The 21,525-nt window shown below is 43.1% G+C and overlaps 1 protein-coding gene across 2 annotated transcripts in view; it reads left to right on the top strand.

Annotated features, from left to right (window-relative positions):
* EXOC4 (exocyst complex component 4) overlaps positions 1 to 21,525 on the top strand; it is a 372,538-nt gene that overhangs the window by 152,014 nt on the left and 198,999 nt on the right. For both annotated transcript variants that reach the window (XM_062580328.1, XM_062580320.1), the window contains exon 10: positions 16,659 to 16,755. In XM_062580328.1, coding sequence (XP_062436312.1) covers positions 16,659 to 16,755 — 97 coding nt within the window. The remainder of the gene's footprint in view (positions 1 to 16,658; positions 16,756 to 21,525) is intronic.

Raw genomic sequence — 21,525 nt, 5'->3', positions numbered from 1 at the left:
GTTTCAGATTTTTAACAACTTAAATCAACTTTAACACTTGCATCTAGGTGGCGAAATGATTTTCTGTAGAAAATACTCCACATTGGAAGGCCATGTTCAGGTGAGCGAAGGGGCAATGTACATGAAAGTGCTTTTAAACATCTGTATTTCTCAAAGTGCGGGTTAGAGCTCTCCGCTGGTGTGGAGCAGATGTTCCCTTTCCACAACAGTCCTGAATTTTGCTGGATGATCTATTGTTAGTGAACTTGCTTGATGATTTTAAATTACAGAAGTGTTTTTTGACCATTGCTTGAAGAGTTTTTTTTGCAATCCTAATATATATATATATATATATTTTTTTTTTTTTTGAATGTTTGTCTTCTGACAGCAGCTGCCCGCTCCTATCTGCCGTGCCAAATCGTCCTGCCCCAGCTCTGTCGTTTGGAGTCTCTGATTCTGTGCGGAATCGCGCTACGCAAAATTAGGAGAAGTTGTGGTGACCGTTGTTCTCCAGTGTTGTTCATGTTTAATTGGGCATCTGTAGCCTGATGTCTCTGCCTGACCTTCGGGACTCTTGCTTTCTCATTATGTCGTTCTTAGGAAATATTTTAATGACTGGCATTCCTTAGAGTTACAGCGGCGGCCACCGTGCTGGTGGTGATGGACTAACGTGCCGAAGCTGGCTGACCTTAGGAAGCGGAGTAATAGAAAGGGAATGAAATTCGGTAGCGCGAAATGCAGGGTCGTGTGCCTGGGGATTAATAAGAGAAATTTCAGCTATCAGCAAGGAGCTAATCAGTTGGAAATGACAGAGGATAAGAACTTGTACTGGTTGATTACAGAAGGACTGTGAGCTGCCAAAGCGATGCAGCTCTGAAAAAGGCAAATGCAACCCATGCAGAGATTGGAAAGTATTAATGTCAGTGTACAAGGCTCTGATTAGATGTCATCTGAAATATTGGATGTGGTTTCTGGCCACCTGTGTTGAGAAGAGAGGGGGAAAAAGAAAAAAGACTATTTCCCACTAAGCAAAAGTAGCCTGAAGAGTGATCCAACTGCTTACAGAAGGCGTCTGGCACCCGAAGGGATGGTAAAGAGCCATTGGCTAAAGAATGGTGTTGCTATATGGACAGGAATAGGCTGGCTAAAAAGAAATTTAATTTGGAAATTGGAAAAAGGTTTCTAACAAGTAGAGAAGTGAGGTCTGGGTGACGAAGACCTGAAACTTCTGATATTTGAGCTTGAGCTAGTTATGAAGGAGGTTGTCCTTGGAGTAGCTGAAGGGTGAACTTGATGACCTTGGAAGTCCTTTCCATTTTTTTTGTCCTCTTTTGGCATGCTTCAGGTTTTTAGTTCGGTTTGTATTTAAATAAGGACATTTCAAAGCAATTATTAGAAAGAATAATCCGGAGTTTTTTATTGTTGGTTGTAACTACAAATGAAAGTTAATGCTGTGGTCCATCATAGAAACCAATATTTTTTTTTGTTGTTAGTGGAATGTTCCTAAAGTCTGAGAAATAATGAAATCTTTAGTAACTTTGTGCCTGCCTGAGTCTCTCGGGTTTGTGCTAAGTATCAGGTGTTTGAGATGGTGTTGAAATTGATTTGGAAACAGAGGATGTGTCATACCAAAAAACCCAAAACAAAACAAAAATAAAAATCCTCCAAAGTCAAGAGAGGGAGATGACTTTGAAACGGTCCCTAGTTACTGTGCCTGTAACTCAGGAAGTCCTGTTTGCATTCGAGAGCTCTAGGTAGTCTGGAAGGAGGGAGGAAGGAAAAAAACCCAAAGAACTGAGATTACATAAATAATGAAAGAGCTAAAAATGCCTTGGTTTTGTAATGTAGATGAAGGCAAGGTGTCATGACAGGAACACATTTGCATATTAAAATTATTTAATTATCATATCTTGCCCTATAAAGAAGCATGATCATGAATATTCATATGTTCAATTAAAATATTAATGGCAGACTGATAGTTGATTTGAGGTCTCTGAACACCCATAAACAATTTTATTTACGTACAGTAAAGAGAGGTGGAGGTCAAAAAGGCATTGCCTTTTTGTTTTCAGGATGCCGCGTCTTGCGTTCTTAAAGGCCTCGGACAGTGTCTTCTCAGCAGTCGCTCCGTGCTGGGTTTTGAGTGGAGCCTTGCAGCTGTCTCTGCCCGTGTGGGCTCCTGCCTCCCACCAGAACGCCTTAGTTGTCTGACGGGATCCGATATCCTTGCTGAGGACTTGCAGTGATTTATTTACCGGCAAGTGGATGGGCAGGTGAGCTGCTCCAGCCAGCAGGTCCCGGTGGGAGGTGAACTGCTCCAGTGAGCAAGTCCAGTCTGTTCAGGTGCACGTCGCTGATTCGAAGCTGAAGGTATACCTGCCTCTGCCTAGGACGTCTGGAGAACACAGGTTTTTCTTGTATTCAGCAGCCTCAACTATCCTCATTTCACACGTTCTCCTATGCCATTACAATATGCCTGCTTTGATATCTTCAAAGAACTTAACTCAAACCCATCTTCTTGGCTTTCAGTTTAGGCAATGGAAGTTTTAAGTGATATCTAAATGTACGAGATTACAGACAGCTAGTAAGTATTTCCAGCCTTTTAATAGTTCCTTCTAAAGGAAGGAGTAAAAGTCTCAACATAGTAAAATGTAACAGTTGCTTCAAATTATCCAACTAACCCTTATAGCTATATTTTCTAATAATTTGAATTTGTATTGAATTTCTAATGAAGACCAGTTCCTTAAAAGCAGAATAACTAGACAGAAGAGATCCAGCACTCTTGCACCATGCTTTATTTATCAGTAAGGAGGAGGATGCATGCTTTGGCTGTATGAAGAAAAATAATAGTTGAAACGTTCACAGAGTAAACAGGTAACTTCAGGTAACTCCAGAACAGCAAGTGGGAGAGTTTCATCTTCAGTTTTAACAACGAGGGGGAGGCATCATGCTCCCGTGTTTCCTGGTGCGTGTGGCAGAGGCTGTTTTCCTACCTGAATTCCGTAGCGGCTTTACTAGTGCCACCGGGCAGCAGGAAAGGTCCCTTGGATGAGAGTAGTTTTCTCAGCTAGTCGCGGAGGAGCGACATTGAACTCGAGAAGCTGAAGGGTCACTTGTTCGGGTTGGACCCAGTTCAATGTCCGAATTCTAGACTTCTGTGTGTAAAAAAAAGAACATTCTGAATTTTGTTTCAGGAGAGCACTGAAGCTTCTTTTCTCAGGAGGTTACGTGGAAAGTAGAGCTGTGTCTTTACGGATAGAAGCGGGTGATTTTTACCATCTGCTGGCGCTCGGAGCTGCCTAGGGGTAAGCCAGCTCCGGCACGGAGGACGCGCTCCCGCGCAGCACGGTGCCTGAGCTGATAACCCCCTGCCTCCGGTGACGTCTGGATGAACTCGCTCACACAGAAGAAATATGGTTCAGACCCATCAAAACAATCTTCCACAATATCTTGCTCATGTAGGAGGATTTTATTACTGGAGCGGATTGAAAACCGTCGCATTTTGCGCGAACGCGCTGGCTAGTGAGCAGTTGCACGTAGTTGAGATTCTTAATTCTTATTTTTTGGTAACATGGCTTATGATGGAGATGTGGGTGAGAACGTGGCACTACTAGTAACCTCTGAGTTTTGTCGGTGAGAGCCCGGCAGTGGCACCGTGCAGGGAAATTGCCCAATCCCTGTCTCAGAAGATGCAGGATAGGTGTTGCAAGTGGGTAACAGTGGAAGGCACCGAGATATTTGATTGAGATATGAAGGTACGTTACAAATTCTGGTGGTGAAAGTCAAGAAAAAAATATTTACTTGTAAAGGGTTAAATAAAATCCTTGACAGCTGGGGCACAAATGCTACGTAGACATTCTTGCATTTGTTTTGAACTTTAAAAAAAACAGCGGTCTGATCAGTTGGAGCAGGTTTTCCCTGAGGGGAGAATAGAGAGCGTAATTTTATTACAAAATACAGCGCTAGGAGATGAACTGAAGTTAGGTTTTTGGGTTTTTTTTTTCCCCTCCACCCTAAGGGATTTGACATTTCTATTTCTTGACATTTCTCTCGTTGTGAGACTAGCTGCTTTGTGCTGCTTTCTCTTTTTTTCCCCTCCCCGGTGAAATTGTAACCGTCTCCTTGAAGCTTGCGATGTCTTTTCTTGTGGGGAAAGCTGGTAACGGTTTGAATTAGTTCAACAAGCAGATGGCCAGGAAAGAAGGCTACGCTCTAGCGCGGGAATGTGTAACACTGAGACATGATCCATTGCAGAAGTAGGAAAAATAATAATAATAGTCCCTTAAATGTGGATCCTTTTAAAAGTGCCATTAGAGATCGTGCAAAATCATCCCAGCCGTAGTCTGATTCCTCCTAATATTCCATCTAGTCAAGTACTACTAAATCTTTCGCAAATGGGTCCGGGGAAAGGCTTCGCGCCAGCAGCCGGCTTGCGGCGAGAGGCGCGTCGTCGTCTTGCGCGCCCAAACTCTTTAATTTTCACTGCCTTGGGAAGACGTGGCGAACCCCCATCCTCAGCCATGCAACAGCATCCTTGTAAAGGATGGAAGCTCTTCTTTAAACGCAGAGCAAGCGCTTGTTTTGCTAACGGCCTTACGCCTTTGCGTCTAACCGCGCAGGTTTGCAGGACGGCGTACGCCGTAGTTGAAGCGGAAGGGTGAGGACCACGGCAGACCACTACCCTTGCCCAGGCTTTCCAGGGCTGCTGCAGGAAAAAGCCTTGGCGCTCGGGAAGTGCGCTCAGGGCCGCGTTTAATCGCCGCTGTCGCGGTGCTAACGCGTGAGCCGGAAGAAGGACACCCGCGCGCGCTTGCACGGGCTCCTGAGCCGCCGTCAAGCTTGGCTTGGCCACGTCAGTATTTCTACCGTTGTATTGCATTGAGCACAATTGTAACGCATCGACTCCCACAAAATTATTGTGTATTAAAGCCTCCCGGTTATCCCTGTGCTAGCAATGGCTTTGATTAAGCGCAGTTTTAGGGTCCTATCCTAGAATAGCAGCATTCGTAAATCCTTGGCTGCATTTGAAAGAGTTGTGGTTAAAGCTCTGGCTGTTTTCCTGCAATTGCTAATGTCTGTTGAGGGTTGAGTTACCCTCCTGTTTATCGGCGCTCGAGTTCAGGTACAGCCCTTGGTGGTTGCTTGCCGGTATCGGGGACAGCTTGCAGAGGAAAGCCGTTCGGCGTCAAAATGCAAGAAGTAAAAGCTGGAACAAAATTAAAACGGGGGTCTAGAATTTGCAGTCCAAATTAACAGGCACAGCGTCGGATGCTTTCAAAAGTCTAATTCATCTTTGATTGAATTTCAGACAAAACAAAGCAAGGAGGATGAGGAGGCAGGGAAACCCATCTAAAGGAGATTATGGATGAACAGGTTGAAAAATGCTGCCTGACAGGTCGTCTTGTGAGCGAGCCGATAATTTCCGCGGCAGCCGGGAGTTGCTTTGTGCGTTTTGTGCACTGGCATGGACAATCTGTTTAAGTTCCCTGGAGGAAAACCTCTGTCATTAGCGGGAATCGTTCTGCATATTGCTGGAAAACGGATTAATTCACACTGGTGTATGCACACGTGAGGAATAAGGATGTTCTTTCGTTACCAATTTAAAGCAGTGGCACTGTGCTGAATAACCGAGTCGGATCTATTTTGCCGTGTCTCCACGTTGACAGATTTGTAACGTTGTCAAGACTTGTCAAAAGATTGGCAAATTTATCTTCATTAGAACCAAGGCGTTCGTTAATATGGAGAAAACAAGTCTATGGCAGCTTTCTTGTACAGGGTTACAAGCATTAATCCCAGTTGTGTACGGATTCCTCCAAATCCTCCCAAAGTCCAAATGTCCTTGTTTTTTTCTATAAAGAATACCTGGACCTCTTTGCACATATATATATTTTAAGTATTCTGTATTCTATGCTTGCATTTATATAATATCTTCTTGTAGAAGACTGTGCAACACTTTATACTGTTTTTTGCATTATTTTTCCTAAAGGCCACAATTCTGTCTCCTTTTAGAACAGAGTGAGCAGAGGTGCAGCCTTGTCCCTCATCATGCCATTAGTCTAGGGCCTGGGCAGGAATCTGAGCTGTAAGTCCCCGTTCCTCTGTCTAAAATGACCACGAGCTTTTACGTATTAAAAAGGAAGATGAAATTTGGGAGGTTTTCGAGACCAGATTTAAACAGTTTGTAAGAATATCCAACAGTAACTGACTGTTTGTCGAGACGGATCTTTGTCTTGTTTTTCTCGCTCTCTCTGTTTGCTCACTTGTTTTTTTCTTCTGACATTAAAACCAAATAGAAAACATGTCAGGAATATAAAAAATTCAGGCGGGGGCTGTTTGCCGCTACAGAAGATAAGATAAAGAATGAAAGCTTCGAGAAGGAAATAGCTGCAAACTGAACGCCGTGTGTAAGTAATCACAGTTCATTAGCTCGAGTACATTTCTCGGCTTGGGATAAGGAATTATGCCACTGCCATGCTTTGGAAGATCTTACATCTGCACGCGGATGTAGTTTTGGGGAAACAGACAAAAATAGTAAATATGCAAGCTGACAAATGCATTAATCAAAATGCCTGCTACTGAGTCATGGCCTAAAAAAAGGAGGCGGAAAAAAAGTACGCTTTTTAAAGAAATTCTGCAGCTGAAAGGAGGCTTTACGTATGTGGCTGACACGCTGATCAAATGATAAAGTAGAGTTAAATTGAACCTCAACCTTTTGTAGAGCCTGTGAAAGTGAAGGCACGCTGCAGTTTTTCAAGGCAGATGGAGTGTGAGCAACTAATAAATCAGGTTTTGAAACATTAAAGAGCAACTTATTTAAATGCATATGGTGTTGGATCTCAGACAAGACAGAACAGGAGAAAGTAAAAGGACTGGGCATGGGAACATCAGCAGAACAATATGTCTGTGCAGTGGCTATGTGACTGCATCCAAATCAGTTTCTTGTAATAAAGTTTGATATGCAGTAGAGAGGGTCAGTGACAACTGGTCAAAAGCAGCCAAAGAAGCTATTGAAGTTCCCAACAGTGACTGGTCTAGGTGGTGGTGTCACAAACTGCTAGTGCTTAGGTTATTAGGTTGGTCCCATCACCTTGCCATTTGATGCAGAGGATAAGTCTAAGCAGTGAGCTTAAAAACAAGAAGAAAACTTCGATGTTCCTTTTGTTCCATATAGTCTCTCAGATAGCTTTAAAAGGGAAGGTCAGAAGCGCTCTTTCCATCCCCAGCATGGGGAAATGAACCGTGGAAACCTCATCATGAAAACCATAGAAGACAGAACTGGAATCTAGGTCTGCAGGCGAGCAATATTGCTGAATGCTATATGAGGTCTGGGTTGCAAGGTCTACATTAGCTGCTCATCAGCTTCTGGCTTGGTTTTGAGGTGTCGATAGCAATCTGTATCCTCATGGCTGGGAACTCTATACCTGTTAAATATTTAAGTTGCCATCCTGTTATCATTGTGGTCCATAAGATTGTGCTTGAGTTCCCTTTGAACAGAGAGAGGCAGTATGTGACAGCATCGTCTTCCTTGCCTTTGGAAATCACTTCTTTTTCAGCATGGATTGAAACTGTGCCTGCATCTGAGTGCTAACACTAACTACAGCACTCATCCCTTCTTTCTCTGTTTTAGGACTGGAATGATTGGTGATGGTCCAGCTAGAGCCTTTCCAGAGAGGAGAGGTTCAGTTGCATACCTGCCAGGCTGCTGCATTTTGGTAATGACTGGCAGCGGTGTGATTCTTCAATAATATGTTTTAGCGCTCTGTCAAGGATGCCTGGAGTGCTGTCTCCTGGTAGCTGCTGTATGCATGGAATTAAGAAATTAGGTTTAGGAGGAGTCCATAGAGAGGAATATGGTGAAGCCCTGCAGCTTGCCTTCAGCTGAGATTTGCTAAGGTCTTTGACTGAAGCTGTCTGTAGCTTATCAGGTCCTGACTGTCATGTTCCCAACTCCAAAGCAAGCAAGGTTGATGTGTATTTTGGAAGCTCTGGACTCTGTAATAGTCCCCCAGGCAGAAGAGTCTTGCTCCATGAGGTGAGGAACCCTGCCCTGCTTTCTGCAAAACCCTTGTAGCCCCAAACTCTGCTTCTGGGAGGACTGCTAAGATTTTTTCAGTTAAGGAACTATGACAGAAGTGAAGTATGCTCCATAATCTTAAAGGTCATCCTTATTTTTGCTGATATCTCCCCCCCCTTTTTCTTAATTTCCACCCCACTGTTAAAGAGGAAAAGTATTTACAAACTAATGGAGCAATTCTAAGCTAACCATCCATATGGATTTGGGGTACATCTGTGCTGGGCCGCAGCAGCGTTGGTATCTCCTCTGCAGAGGTTTAGTGCCTGTGACAAGTGATGGACAGATTGGAAGCCAGGAATAGTCAACTGCCCTTGAGACAGTTAATCATCTCAGTGCTCCTTTTCTAATGCCACAAAGCCCTTGCCCCAAGGACTGTCAGCCAGCATTTTACAAGTAGTTAGCCCCTAATTCCCATTGATTTCTGATCTCTTCTAGTGCCAGTGTTGTCTTCCCACTGATCTCCGGTAATTTTTGTGGACGGTAGGGTGCCTGTCTGTTTTGAAACATTATTCCCTTACTCTTAATGTTCTGATTCATAAACTTGCAGCTGTTGTGGTTGAGAGGGTGGTGTGCGATGGAGAAGCAAACAAGAGACAATCTTTCCTGCATCAGAAACCTTTCCTACGTTTCTCTTCCCCCAAAGAAAGCAAGTAATCAAGTGTTAGCCAGAGCTTTCTCTTGTCTATCTTGATAATGCATAGGGGTTTTTTTGTGTCATGCAGCTCACCAGCCTCCCGCTATTTGCGAGAGATGGGATAGCAACCCTGTGTGCTGTGTGGGCAGGCAGGTGGTTCCCGTTTAGAAACAGCAACTGTGAAGTGCCCTCTCTGGTGCAGTCCATGGGTGAGGAGGACAAAGGGGCATCTTTGCTTCGTCAGAATAGGCAGAAGGTCTGCTACGACAGTTCACTACCTGTCACTAGAAGGTGAGATCTCATCTAGTCTGTGGTTGGTAGTTGAAGTGCTTTTTAGAAGAAATCTGTGCTTTTTGATGGCCTTTGATAGACAGTATTTGGGGTGATGAATTTCAGTTGCAGTTGTGTTGGCTGCCACGTGACTGCTTCCACTCCTGGATCGCAGCAATCCAGCAAAAAGGGGAAAAAAACATGGCTCAGAACAAAAAAGCATTAACCCAAGATTGACCTATACTAGCAAAAATCTGCAGTGTTTCAGGACTGGCTGTGAAATAGTATTTTAAATAAAACCATAAGGCTTCAAAGATGGTGCTTGTTTAAAAAAGAAGGTGGTAGAGACATGAAAACTTAATGATTATTTTATATGGAGCTGGCATTGGAAAAGTCGGACCTGCTGGAATTTGGGGCTGGATGTTTCTGTGGTTTCTAGCAGATGTTTTGTATTTATTCACTTGGATAAGCCCATGTGGTGAAGTCAGAGTATGCCTAGATAGGTTCTGTTGCACTGCTTACATGGTTGCTTTTCCAAGGTTAAGGCACTGAAGTGCTCACAAAAGCTAACTTTAGGTTGCAGGTTACCAAATTCCTTGTCAGTCTTGGTTCCCCAGTGGAGGGGACAAGAAATTGCTATGGAAAGCAGCCCAGATCCTCCACCTAACTGTTTGCACTTCCCTGCTGAGGTCTGATGGTGTGGGGAAGTTTGCTGTCATGTTTTATAGTGCGTATGGTAGCACAGGCATTCCTCAGCACCTGGATGTTCCTCATGTGGAACTTAGAGCTGTGATATCATCGCAAGTGACGGATTATTTCAGAAGGAGCTGGTCACCTTGTAAGGAAACTGTTTTATTTTTCTTAGGTTCTGTATCCTTTCTCTTGGGACATTTAGTTTTAAAACTTACCACAGCTTCCTTAGTCACAGAGGTGTTCACGTTTGAAGATGAAAGCAAAACTTACTGAGATCTTCAAGGAGATGATTTGAAGGAAGAGCTTTATCTTTCTGTTTGGTACCGTGCTGGTCAGTGCTGGAGAAGGCACGGTCCATGGGGCCCTTCACCCAGCACCAGCTGCTTGGTGAGCCCTCGTTTCAAGTACTCGTTGCTCCATGTGGGCTCTACTACTAAAGCAGACTTCTCTGAGCAGCTCACAGAGCAGCTTGAATGCAGCTAGGTCTGGTTAGGTGACTGCTCGTAAGAAATGCGAAATAATTATAGGGAAGATCAATTATGTCCATTCCCTTAAGAAAAGAAATTCGATGTACGTGCTGTGTACGTTGAACATGCATGCTAATATGTTGACTCTGCTATGACTCCATGTAATAAAACCAGAACTTGATGCCTGTGTGGTGTGCCCCTTCTTGTAGGGGGTACAGTTGTAAGACAATTGAATCATAAAATACAAAACCATGAAAAAGCAGAAAACTTCTGCTTCAAAACCCCGTATATAGTTTTCCCTAATTGCACATATTGATCACCTTTTTACTGAACAGTTTTATAATAACCTGCTTTGCTGCCTTTGCACAGCTTTTGCTTTCTTCCTGTTCTGCTAAATGAACTTCTATATTTCCACAGCTCGATGACACCCAGGCGTGGTGTACAGGTAATAGCTACAATCATTGATCTCCAAGCAATTTAGATCTGCGGAAAGACCATACCATTTCACCTGGTTCCTTGTCTCTTTAAAATTTGTTTGTATGATCAGAACGGAGGGGTTAGATGGATTTGCATGTGATGGCGACTGCTCAATTGTGGCTTCAAAGCCTGTTTCTTTCTCCTTCCCATGGCCCTATAGATTAACGGGAACTGGCTCGCTAGGAAAGCAGCTTTGATCACAGAGGGGTGCCAGAGAATTGCTTAGGACATGGCTGGAGCTTGTTTACCTAAAAAGTTTGTAGTCACAGAAGGAAAAATGAACTTGCCCTTTGCTAACACGAGGGATAGACAGGGAAAGAACAAATCGGGAGGATTCCTCTCCACTAGCTAACAGTACTTAGGATATTTGGGTGGTTGTGGTTTCTTTTTTGAGACCTGATGAGGACTTCCTAGATTTTTGGTAAATGAAGTTACTGATTACGCAAGCACAGTGACAATCTTTGTGTCTGATAGGACTTCAGGGATATCGTGGCTGAAGATGAAATGCTATAAGATGGATGCAGCACTGAAGCAGTTAATTAGGTAACTTGGTACCATGCTCTGCAGCGACATTGTAGAACACAAAATGAGTGTAAGAAATCTCACCTTTTGAAAGTACTCTTATTAAAGACTGAGGACTTTCCCTACTTTGTTCTTACTTAAAAAAAGAAAAAGGAAGAAAAGAAAGAACACTTTATTACTTACTATGAGAAGAACTGATTTTAAAAGGTGCAAAGAGCCTCTTACAAGAAGCCAGGCTACCTCCTCTCTGATGTCTTCACAGCCTTCAAGGAATAGATCAAGACAATGAGTAGTGTGTGATTCCTCTTCAAACACGATATTGAAGAGTAGTAACTTCCGTATAAATCTTGGACCTCTACACAGAAAATTGTGTCGATAAAAAACTAACCAAAGGAAAAATAAACAGTTTTTGTTCTTTGGTTTTTTTCCCCCCCAATGGTTTTTTTTATTATTTTAGTGTTAGAGAAGTTATCTCTACAAATGAGGAAATTGGAGGATATGTCTCAGTGTGATCATCTTTGTTACAAATGAGGATCGTATTTTTTCCACAGACTCAACGGTCTTGGCAGAGTTACGGTTTAGCACCAGGGGCTGTCCATAAACTCCTTGCAGTGTAGCCCAAGATTTTGCCTTTAAACAAGGAGATAAGACTTGTGTGATGTGTGGTATGTAAGCTGAAGTCTATCTTTGTTACTACTTCAGTATACAAAGTATGCAGTTAGCATACTCAGTTAGCAAAGCACACTGAGACTCTGAAGAATGCTAATCCTTAGCATTCCTATAATGCGTTTCAGTATGTTTTCCATTATCTAAGTACAGATGTACTTCAAATAGTGGTGGACAGCTTCGAACTTGAGTTACTTTGTTGCAGAAAGGGCTCCCAAACCTGTCGCTCAAATAAATAAATAAATAAATCTTGATGCTTTAGGTTGGCTTTCAATATTTGTGTTGACTTAGTGGATCAGCACAGCATAATCTACCTGAGAAATGATATGATGTTAAATGGAAATTTTAGAGTGTTGTCAAAGAATTTGTGATACGAATATTGTCGTCTTCCTTTGCTCTTTGTGTAATACAGATATCTTCTCTTCCTTCTTTCTCCACTATTGCTGGGTGGAACAAGATGCTATTTGTTGTCCCTGGGTTCAGAAGGTCCCTTGCACTCTTCTGGCATAGGAAAACTTGCCGGTGCCGAGTCAAGTGAATTGCTTTGAGACCTGTTCCATGTGTAGAAATCAGGGCGTTAGCAGTAAACGTGGGATATCTGTGGGGAGAGTTTCTCCCTGTAAAGTAGTAGGCAGAAGGGAAAACTAGAAGCATTGTTGATGTTTGTTCAGTTTTGAAATGTGTGCACAGATTCTAGCTTTCCTAGTAATCCTGCAGGTTTTTTTTGTACCCTAGCGTGACATTTCAGGCTCCGTTTCAGACGCACGGTGCTGCATTACTAATGGACCCGTCGTTGACTCCCACTCACAGCGGTGTTCAGGTGGGCACGCTCCTCTGCTAGCACAGCATGAGGATATCATTAGCTATGACAAATTTCACTTCACCTCAAGTTTTTCTTTTTTTGGTCTCATAATTTATTACTAGTCAGATTAAATCAGCGAGCTGGAGCTCTTTAGAAGGAACTGCTACAGTAGTCCTTTGTGAGAGCTGTGAAACATTTTTTTTTTCCTAGTGGTATGAAATGTGACTATTACAGTTTCTTGCCTTAAACCAAAAAAAAGAAAACAGCGTAACCCAGCCAAAAGAGTTCTATCTGACGACAGCGTTGAAGTGATGCTGTATACTCAATCCAGGTGGTCCTTGGAGGGCTGTGTATGTCACAACGTTTTACGTCAGCATGGACGTACGTCAGATGGGTGAGGATGGATGCCATGCAGTCAGTGCTTATGGTTAGCTGTTGCGACAGTAAAGTTGAGCACTTACCTACAGATTAAAATCTTCAAGGCTCACTGGGAATTAGCCTTCCAGCTCATGTTCCCTCATGCAGCAGATAGTTTTCTCCACACTTTTTGAGGCTCCTCGTGGAGCTGGTGCACTTGGGACAGCTTGGCAGTGCTGTGTTTGCCTGCATAGCTCTTGTTTGGTCCAGAGATTATGCAAACTGCCTATCGATGATCATCTTGATAAGGGGAAAGAGAGGAGAGGGTGATTTTCTCTCCTGCCTTTATCTCCTGCCTCTGTTTCTCTGGAGCCATCTGGAAGAGAGTTGTTGGTTTCTTGTAGACTGGATGAATGATCATTTGTGTCTCAGCCACAAATGCTCTTGGTATGAATCAATAAAGATGTTAATCGTATTTTTGTTGGTGATTTTTTTTTTATTGGAGATGACTTTTGGATCTCTAGCACAGAACTTGATCTTGGGCATCATCTGCATATGAGATTGGCCAATGTAAATGTGCTTTTGAGAAGACAAAGTCCTCACTCGGGGGTTCCACATAAATATGCAGACAAAGCCATCGTAAGCTCTCTCTTGCTCCAGTTTGAGCTTTTCTCCACTTGGTATCATTGCAAACTACTGCACTGGGCATTGCGGTCGATGGCAGCATTGGTTGGCTGTGCACGGCTGCGTGCAGCGTAGCTGTGCTTAATGTCAAGTGAAAGCAGCTTAGCTGAGGAACCATAAACGCACAAGAGCAGCACCAAGAGATGTAAAGGCTATAGATTGCATGTTGCTGAGATCAGCAACAACTGTTGCTGCATTATGGTGGTGTTGGGTATCGTTGGGAATAAGTGCATTTTTCACGAAAAGATACTTTGCTGCAAACAAAATCACTTTTCCTTGTAGTTTCTACCTACATGCAAAGCATTTATTATTATTAATTGAAAGCTAAGAGCCAAGAAGGTGCAAAAAAGCATATTTTTTTCTCGTAGTGCTGGTGTTCTGTTCTTCCCAAGTCTTGCATAATGTAGTCGAGATGATGAGACAGATTGTTTTATTCCTTGCACTGGAGTTCATCCCAGTCGATAATATTGATTAGTGCAGGGTGACTTGGTGTAGCAAGAATAACACCCTTCCGTAATTTGAGCCCGTATTTCCCAGTTCATGCCTCAGTGGTTCATGCTTGAATGAATTCTTGAATAAGTCAATCACTGACAGACCTCACTGGAAATTGCGGGGTATGACATCAATAGGGGAAATGAATAATTTTGTTTTCCTAGAAGTTGTGCCTCTTCTTTTCTTTCCACATTTGAATTTTGTCACACTGTGGCATTTTAAACTTGAACTGAAATTCCCAAATTTCTGTTTTTTTTTTTTAAGGGTGACCTCTTTCTCATTACAGTCAGGAAAGATTTATAAACTCTGTCCCCAGCTATTTCTTTGAACATTGTGAATTCTTTTGTTAGTATAGAAAGTATGAAAAAGCTCGCTGTCCCAATTACACATTTGGCAGATAGCATAGGTGCAAACATCTGTAGTTTGCATGGGTAGTTCCTCTCTAACCACCCTCTGAATCCAAACATCTATAGTGGTCTTGTAACGGGTGAGCAAAATGTATTTGCTAATGTGTCAGCTTGTGGACAGCTTCAGGTGTGCAAGATTCAGTGTCCTGACCAATCCCTGGACTTTGCTGTGGGGTTGCAAACAGGAGGGCCAACAAGATTAAGCAAGAGCTTTTTTAATTGATTTGTTGCAGATAATGACCAAAGACTATAAACGTCACTTTGGAAAGAAGGTTGGAGTCACTTACTCATTGCTTCTGATCCTCCTTTCACTCTTTCCAGTTCAAAGGCGTTCTCCTTATTTCAAAGCAGGCAGTTGTCAGGGTCAAAAAGTTCAATGATCTGTTGATGGTGTTTTACTTTCAAGTTCTTTGTCACTTCCTTGCCTATAAAGCTATTTTAATAATGTGATTAGGTCCTGTATGTATTATTATTCAGTTGTTAGTGGAGAGTTCACATGCAAAGCAAAAATGACTTAACCATTGAGACACAGTTCTTGCCCAAGTTCATATTTTTATTTATAACTCCTTCCCAAAAAGTTGATATGGTTAACTGTCAGGTAGTGCAAGCAGAAAGATGGTCTGTGACTGGGGGACATGACCAAGTGTACAGGGGTGTTATGTGCTGAATTGCTGCTGATTTCAAAATCAGAATTTTTGTTTTTGATGCTTTTACTTGCTTAAGTGAGCAGACTGGCCTGTTCTCCCAAAGACACTTTCTTCTGGAAGGGTAATGTGGTCATAGAATCACAGAATGATTGAGGTTGGAAGGGACCTGTGGAAATCATCTAGTCCAACCCCCCTGCTCAAGCAGGGTCACCCAGAGCACGTTAGAAAGGATCGTGTCCACGTGGATTTTGAACATCTCCAGAGAAGGAGACTCCACAGCCTCTCTGGGCAACCTGTATCAGTGCAGGTCTCTGCTGGTATTAGGAAATATAAGGGCTTCAGGAAATTGAGATGTAGACTATTTGCCTTCCCCCCATTTTTCTGTCTCAATACCTTAGCAGAAACTAATGCATTAGCTTTGGTTCAGATATAACGACATGAAGGAGTGTTTCAAGTCTTGTAGTCTAGGCCTGAAGTCTCTACAATGTGCTGTCAATGTTTGTGTTTGACTTCCCGTGAGTGTGCCCAACTCAACCAGGTTATTTTTCCTGCAGCTGAGAAAGTTTGTGTTTGTGTGGAACCATAACTCAGGCAGCTGCTACTTCTGCTGTGGAAGTACAGCGGTCAATGGGGGAGGTTGTCTCTACGAGATCTGATGGTGTTAAATACAATAAAAAAGAACTTAAAACAACACGCGACTCGCAATTAAAGAGAAATGGGCTTCCGAGGAACCAAAGGGTAGCACCATCTGTTAGAGGTGCAGGAGACTTCCCTGCAGTGAGCCTCTGTGAACCACTATTCTTCAGACCCTTTCCAAGCATTGTGTACGTAAAAATAAGTATTATCCACATTGAGAAGACCTTGTCCTTCAGTTTGTCCAATAGACATCCTTGGGCTTTTGAGAAAGGATGATTAAGCATGCGCATGTGAAAATTAAGAGCCATGGGCTCAGTTTTGTGCTCTTCCAAGGGCTGTTAAAGTCAGTTTAGTGTCATGCTGGATGTCATCATCTGTTGGTGGAGTGGTGCTCTGAAGAACTGTGAAGTTCAAGTCTCTTAATGATGCCTGGGCATCTCACATCTGTGTGGTGGGTGTCACGTTGGCACTTCATAGGTAGTAAACTGAACCTTGGACCAATTCAGAAATTTGTTTGATTCAACTAAAAAAATCTTCTGCAACCTGAACTAGGTCCTGTACCCTAGGAGGTCTTCACTTAATCTGCTTAATCAGTCTTTCCGCAATATTGTTGCAGACTATGGAAAGAGGAACCTAAAGTAGCATAAATATTATCTATAATGTTCCTGCTACATTAGGAAAGCTTCCTTGGAGCAGCAAGAGGACAAGGGTTATATCTTCAGGTTAATTACTGATCTTTCACCAAGAATGAAGCATTTACAGACAACTGAAATGTTTAATTATCACTTATTATCTAAAAATCAATGGATGTTCAAGTTTTATTAGACAGTTTGTTTTATATTCTTTTCAAGGAGGACCAGATGATAATTTAATTGAAGGCGGCGGATCCAAGTTCGTCTGCAAACCAGGAGCCAGAAATATTACAATCATCTTTCATCCGCTGCTCAGGTAAGGCTTCTTCCATATTTCTCTAAATGCAAATAATTGGAAGTAACCTACTTTATTAGTGGGTTCATTGCTGCTTCTGAGATAGCATCTCATAGCAGGGTGTGTGCGCGCCTGTATTTTTAGTCTTGCTGTAAAATTGCTCTTCACGTGCATAAAAACAAATCATTAGCAGAGCCTGCCATGGGTGCTCGTCTCATCTTTTTCAAAACTCGCTAGCGCCCCAGGTGGGACTGCTTGCCTACCTGACCCCTCTTCCTTGAACGATGCAATTTATTATTGACCCAAGGTGGGAAAAGTTCAGTTGCTGTCTGTCACGAATTAGTTGTTGTTAACAGTCCATTATAGAAAAAGTCAGAAAGATGCTTTATGAACGGCAGGGTAAGTTTTCTGGTAAACAAGTATGGGTTTTGGACAGCAAATCAAGTCCCTCATCAAACGTGCCGTGCCGGTTATTGAAAAGGTACAAATTCACAGGTCACCAAGGACTGCTTGAATTTTTCTCTCACCAAGACATTCATCTCAGTGATCTTGCTCTTCGCCCATCTGCCAGTTCATTCATCAAAGTTAACTTTCTGAAGTCATTATACCAGGGATTTGAGTAACTAGAGCATGTGTTGTCGGGGCATATTAAGATTTGTCTTGTTCTCTCAGATACTTCTTTGCAAAAAGGCTATGTACACCATACGCCCTTCATGTATTGCATGATGCCCAGAATAAATTGCTTAATTTCGTAACCACGTTTTGTTTTATCCCCAATCTATTTTAAAATGAAAGCAATGTTGAAAACGAATGTATAAGCTGCATTGGTTTTGGAAGGAAGTTTCACTGCTCGTTTAATGAAGTAAGATAATAATTACTTTGAAAATAAAATTGCAAAAATATTAACTTGCCAGAGCATAGTTTATAGATTTCTGCCATTTTATTATGAGAAGAGGAGGAGGGTGGTTAGGATGCAGTATGCTATACAAGGTAATCCTGTGATACGCACGTCGGTCTATTCATCTTTAATGACTTTACAGGCAGATGTAAACAGATGGGCTATGGGGTTGCTGTTATTTTTATTAATGAGATGCTTTATATTGATTTAAGGATTGGTGAAAATACTTCCGTTCTCTCTGTTCACTTTCCTACTTTGTTCTTTTTTCCTTCCTCCTTTTCCCGTCAGAGTCAGACACGGGTACTGTTTTAAACAGCAGTTTTCACAAACACTTGAGTTTCATTACCAGCTTGGAAGGTAGGCAGTGCAAATCATTTGTTTCATAAAAAGTCATTGCGTCAAGATGAAGACATCTGAGTACCATGTATTTTTTACACCAGCTATCTTAACTTGCTTACATCCTTCCCTCCTACCATCAATAACGGCTTGAAGAGAAAGAAAGTCTTTTATGACCTGGCTTGCCCCCCTTTAATGTTTTGCAAGAGTCCTGGCTGTCGTAATCCTAAACTTTGGCCTGCATCTGAAAGCATTTTTGCCGCTGCTGTAAATCAGTGCTGTCCTAGTCGGAGTGGGACCGGTTTGCGGGATCCTCACTGGGCTGTGTTTCTTTGGGGCTGAAAAAAAAAAGCAAAAAAGAAAAGATCCCTGCAGGGAATCATGTTGATGCCGGGAGCCAAAAGCAGCGATGTGTCCTATCAGCAAATGGCCTAACCTACTGGCTCTTGCTCAAATTACCTGTACGATGCTGGCCGTGGTGGGAAAATGCTGAATACGGTGGTTTTTGTAAAATTTTAGCATTTAAGATATTTTCTAGCATGTCCTCTGATGTCCACATTGCTTTTCGGTTGGATCTTTAACCCCCTTTTCTAGCCTTTATTGCCTGAAGCGTGGAGCCCTCTGGGAAGCAGCTGCTGCAGAGGTATGAAGTTCTCACTTGCTTTATTTTCCATTTGTTGGCAGGGCTCGTCTCAGTCATCTTACGTCAATGTTGCACGTAGAGGCTGAGCATTAATCTCTCTTGAATTCAACATGATCAGTATTTTATTTAGAAGGGTTTTTCCCCCCCAGTTTTTTGGTCAACTCCATGTAAATATGTTGGCGGAGAAGTTTTAGCGCTGTACGGGCTAGCTGATTTTATTGGAAACTTGAATGCTTCTGGAAGTATTAAGCTATCCGGGTCATTGCCAAACCCGAGACTGTTATGATCGTTTAAAACCTGAGCATCGTATTTAGTGGTGGCTTTCAAATGTAATTCAGCACAGTGATGCTCTGCGGAGGGTCGCAAGCAGACTGGCTCGTGTTCATCAGCATGAATTTATCTCTTTTTGGACCACTGGTCTCAAACGTGTCATCCTCTATTGCACCAGAGGGTTGCAAAATCAGAGTTAACAGTTTACTTGCAATAGTTTGTTTATTTGTTTGTTTATTTATTGCCTACATCCTGGGCTCTGGAAGGTTGATCTTTTGTTCTGTTATTTCCATCTCGAGATGCAGTGTGGACACAGAACCTGGGGTCAGCAGGCTTTCGGGGACTCCTACGTTAGCCCCAGTATCGCCAGTAATAAGAGTTAATTCAGAGACGGACTTGACTTTAGGGCTTTCCCGAGCGCGTCCAACAAAGCAATTTTGGTAACGGTGTACGAAAACAAAGAAAATGAAGTTTGTCCTTTAACGCTATCAACTCTGCAGACCTCCAGAAGCAACAAGAGCGAGTATCTGTCAGCTGGCTTTTAGCAGCAGTGTTTGTGAACGTACTTAAGGGAGAACTGGCTTAGGCGGAAGGTACCATTTTTCCTTAGTTACTTATCAGAGTCGCATTTAAAGCTGCAATTAATAAATCTTTACTACATCGCGCACGCAGTTAAGCGAACGACGGCTTTTTGGAAGGTGGGTGGGTTTTTTCCTGGAAAGGTACCCCCAGGAAAACTAATTGCATTTACAAACTGATGAGGAATAGATCTCCCTTAATTACGTATCGCCTCCTTCGTCCGCGGCCGCTTGCCGCGGGAAGGCGCCGGGCCGCGCGGCTTGCGCCGGAGCCCCGGGCGATGCTTGCCGTGACGCTTGCTCGGCGGCGCTGCGGCGGGGAGGTTGGTTCTCGTTTCTTTGTTTCAGCTGGTATTCGAAAAAGGCGCTTTGGCTCTGCGGGGGTGAAGGGTGCGAAGGGATCCGCTCGTGCATACCGGCCGCGCTTCGTTAGGATCAAGCCGCAATTAAAAGGGCCGCAGGAGAGAGCAGAAAAGAAAACAAATAATCACATCAAGCCTCTATTTAATCCTGGCTCTGCCAAGCTGAAGGGTGCTGCATGGCGAATTTAAATCCTCTTTGGATGTTTAAAATGTTGCGAGGGCTCAACAAAGTCGCTAAAAGGATCCGGGCGCTCGATTGCAATAGAGCAGCCAAATCCTTTGGTCTTCACGAGGCCAAACTCTCCTCTTCAGAAAGAGCTCGCAAATGCGTGCCTCTAACTGACACAAACCCGTGGCTGTAATCAAGAAGCTCTACCGCCCTGATAAGCCCTTTTATTAGTATAGTATTGGTGCAGCTCTGATAAGCAATTTGTTTTTAAATTACGCTGTAATATCATGTAGTTCTGTGCTGTAAAATTAATATTTAACATACAGAAAGTAATATTTTGGAAGCAAAAGGAGTGTGCAAATCAGATTAGCTTTTCTTCATATGTAGCGTATTTGCAGCACGTTAGATGGTACAATATGGAATTTTGTCTGCCAAAGGGCAGTACAGTATTATTGAAGAGATGGAAGAAGTCAAACCATGTTATGGCCCAAATAAAAAGGTGCGAGCTATTGTTCTTAGCTTTTTGAAATCCAACTGAAAACGTTTGGTTTTAGAGAAGTTAATTAAACCAACTCAAGCGAGGAGATGGAGCTTTTTAAAATGTTATTGACTGTTTAAAATTTATACTTCAGATTGAAAAATATTCAGAGGATAAGAGGTTAAGTTAAAATCAGATTTAAGTCTGAGCTGTTATTGTGTACACAGGAAACCATTATTTGCCAAGTTTTAACGTTAGTGACCCCTTAAATATATACCCGTCTGTATTCCAGGAATGTTATTTCTTAAGTCTTACCATCGAAGTCTTTGGTTTCTTAAGTCTCAACCTTAAGCCTTATGTTCAAAGAGAGCGGAAAAACGTATCACGGAGTTGATCCAAACCTTGCTCCTGCAGGGGCCCCCGGCGGCTCCCGTCACGGCGAAGGGCGTTTGGTTCTCCTTGCCTTGCCACCGGCCCCCTCCGTGTCCCCATCTTTTAGCCCGCGTTCGTTACCGCTCCTTCCTGCGCGCCACGGGCGCTCGCCGCAGCTTTTCGGACCCTGGCCCCTTCCTTCACTTGGCCTCTATCGCAACAAAATCTGCTGGGAGCAATTTGGCAACCGCCTACTGCGTCTTCCTCCCGCTGGTTTAATGAGCGTTTGGAAGATGCTTGGGTGACGAGTCCCTCGCCGGTGCCGTTTAGTACTTTCTACCTGTCAACAGCGGGAGTGAATGTTTCTTGCAAAGATGACAGTTTATACAAACCCGAAGGTAAGGCTGTTCATTTGCTGTGACGGAAAATAAAGCAGCCCCTCGGCCCCCACCTGCCACGCGAGCAAAACCTCCTCTCCAGCAAACCCCGCCTAACACGCAGTGCGTTGATTTTATGTTGTCTGCTGGCGAACGCGCTTCAGCCCGTCAGTCGAGTCGTGAGTTTTCAAACGTGCTTCATCCGTGCGGGGAAGCGACAGCCCGGCGCAGGTTTTGCATCTCCCCAGCTCTGCCTCTCCTCCAGGTGAAATGCAAGCTGAAGGAATGTAGCAGTGTTGGCGTTTGCA

This window comes from Rhea pennata, chromosome 1 (genome assembly GCF_028389875.1).
Source record: "Rhea pennata isolate bPtePen1 chromosome 1, bPtePen1.pri, whole genome shotgun sequence".
Classification (NCBI taxonomy): domain Eukaryota; kingdom Metazoa; phylum Chordata; class Aves; order Rheiformes; family Rheidae; genus Rhea; species Rhea pennata.
Note: the sequence above shows the minus strand (reverse complement) of the source record. Positions and strands in the feature narration are given on the sequence as shown.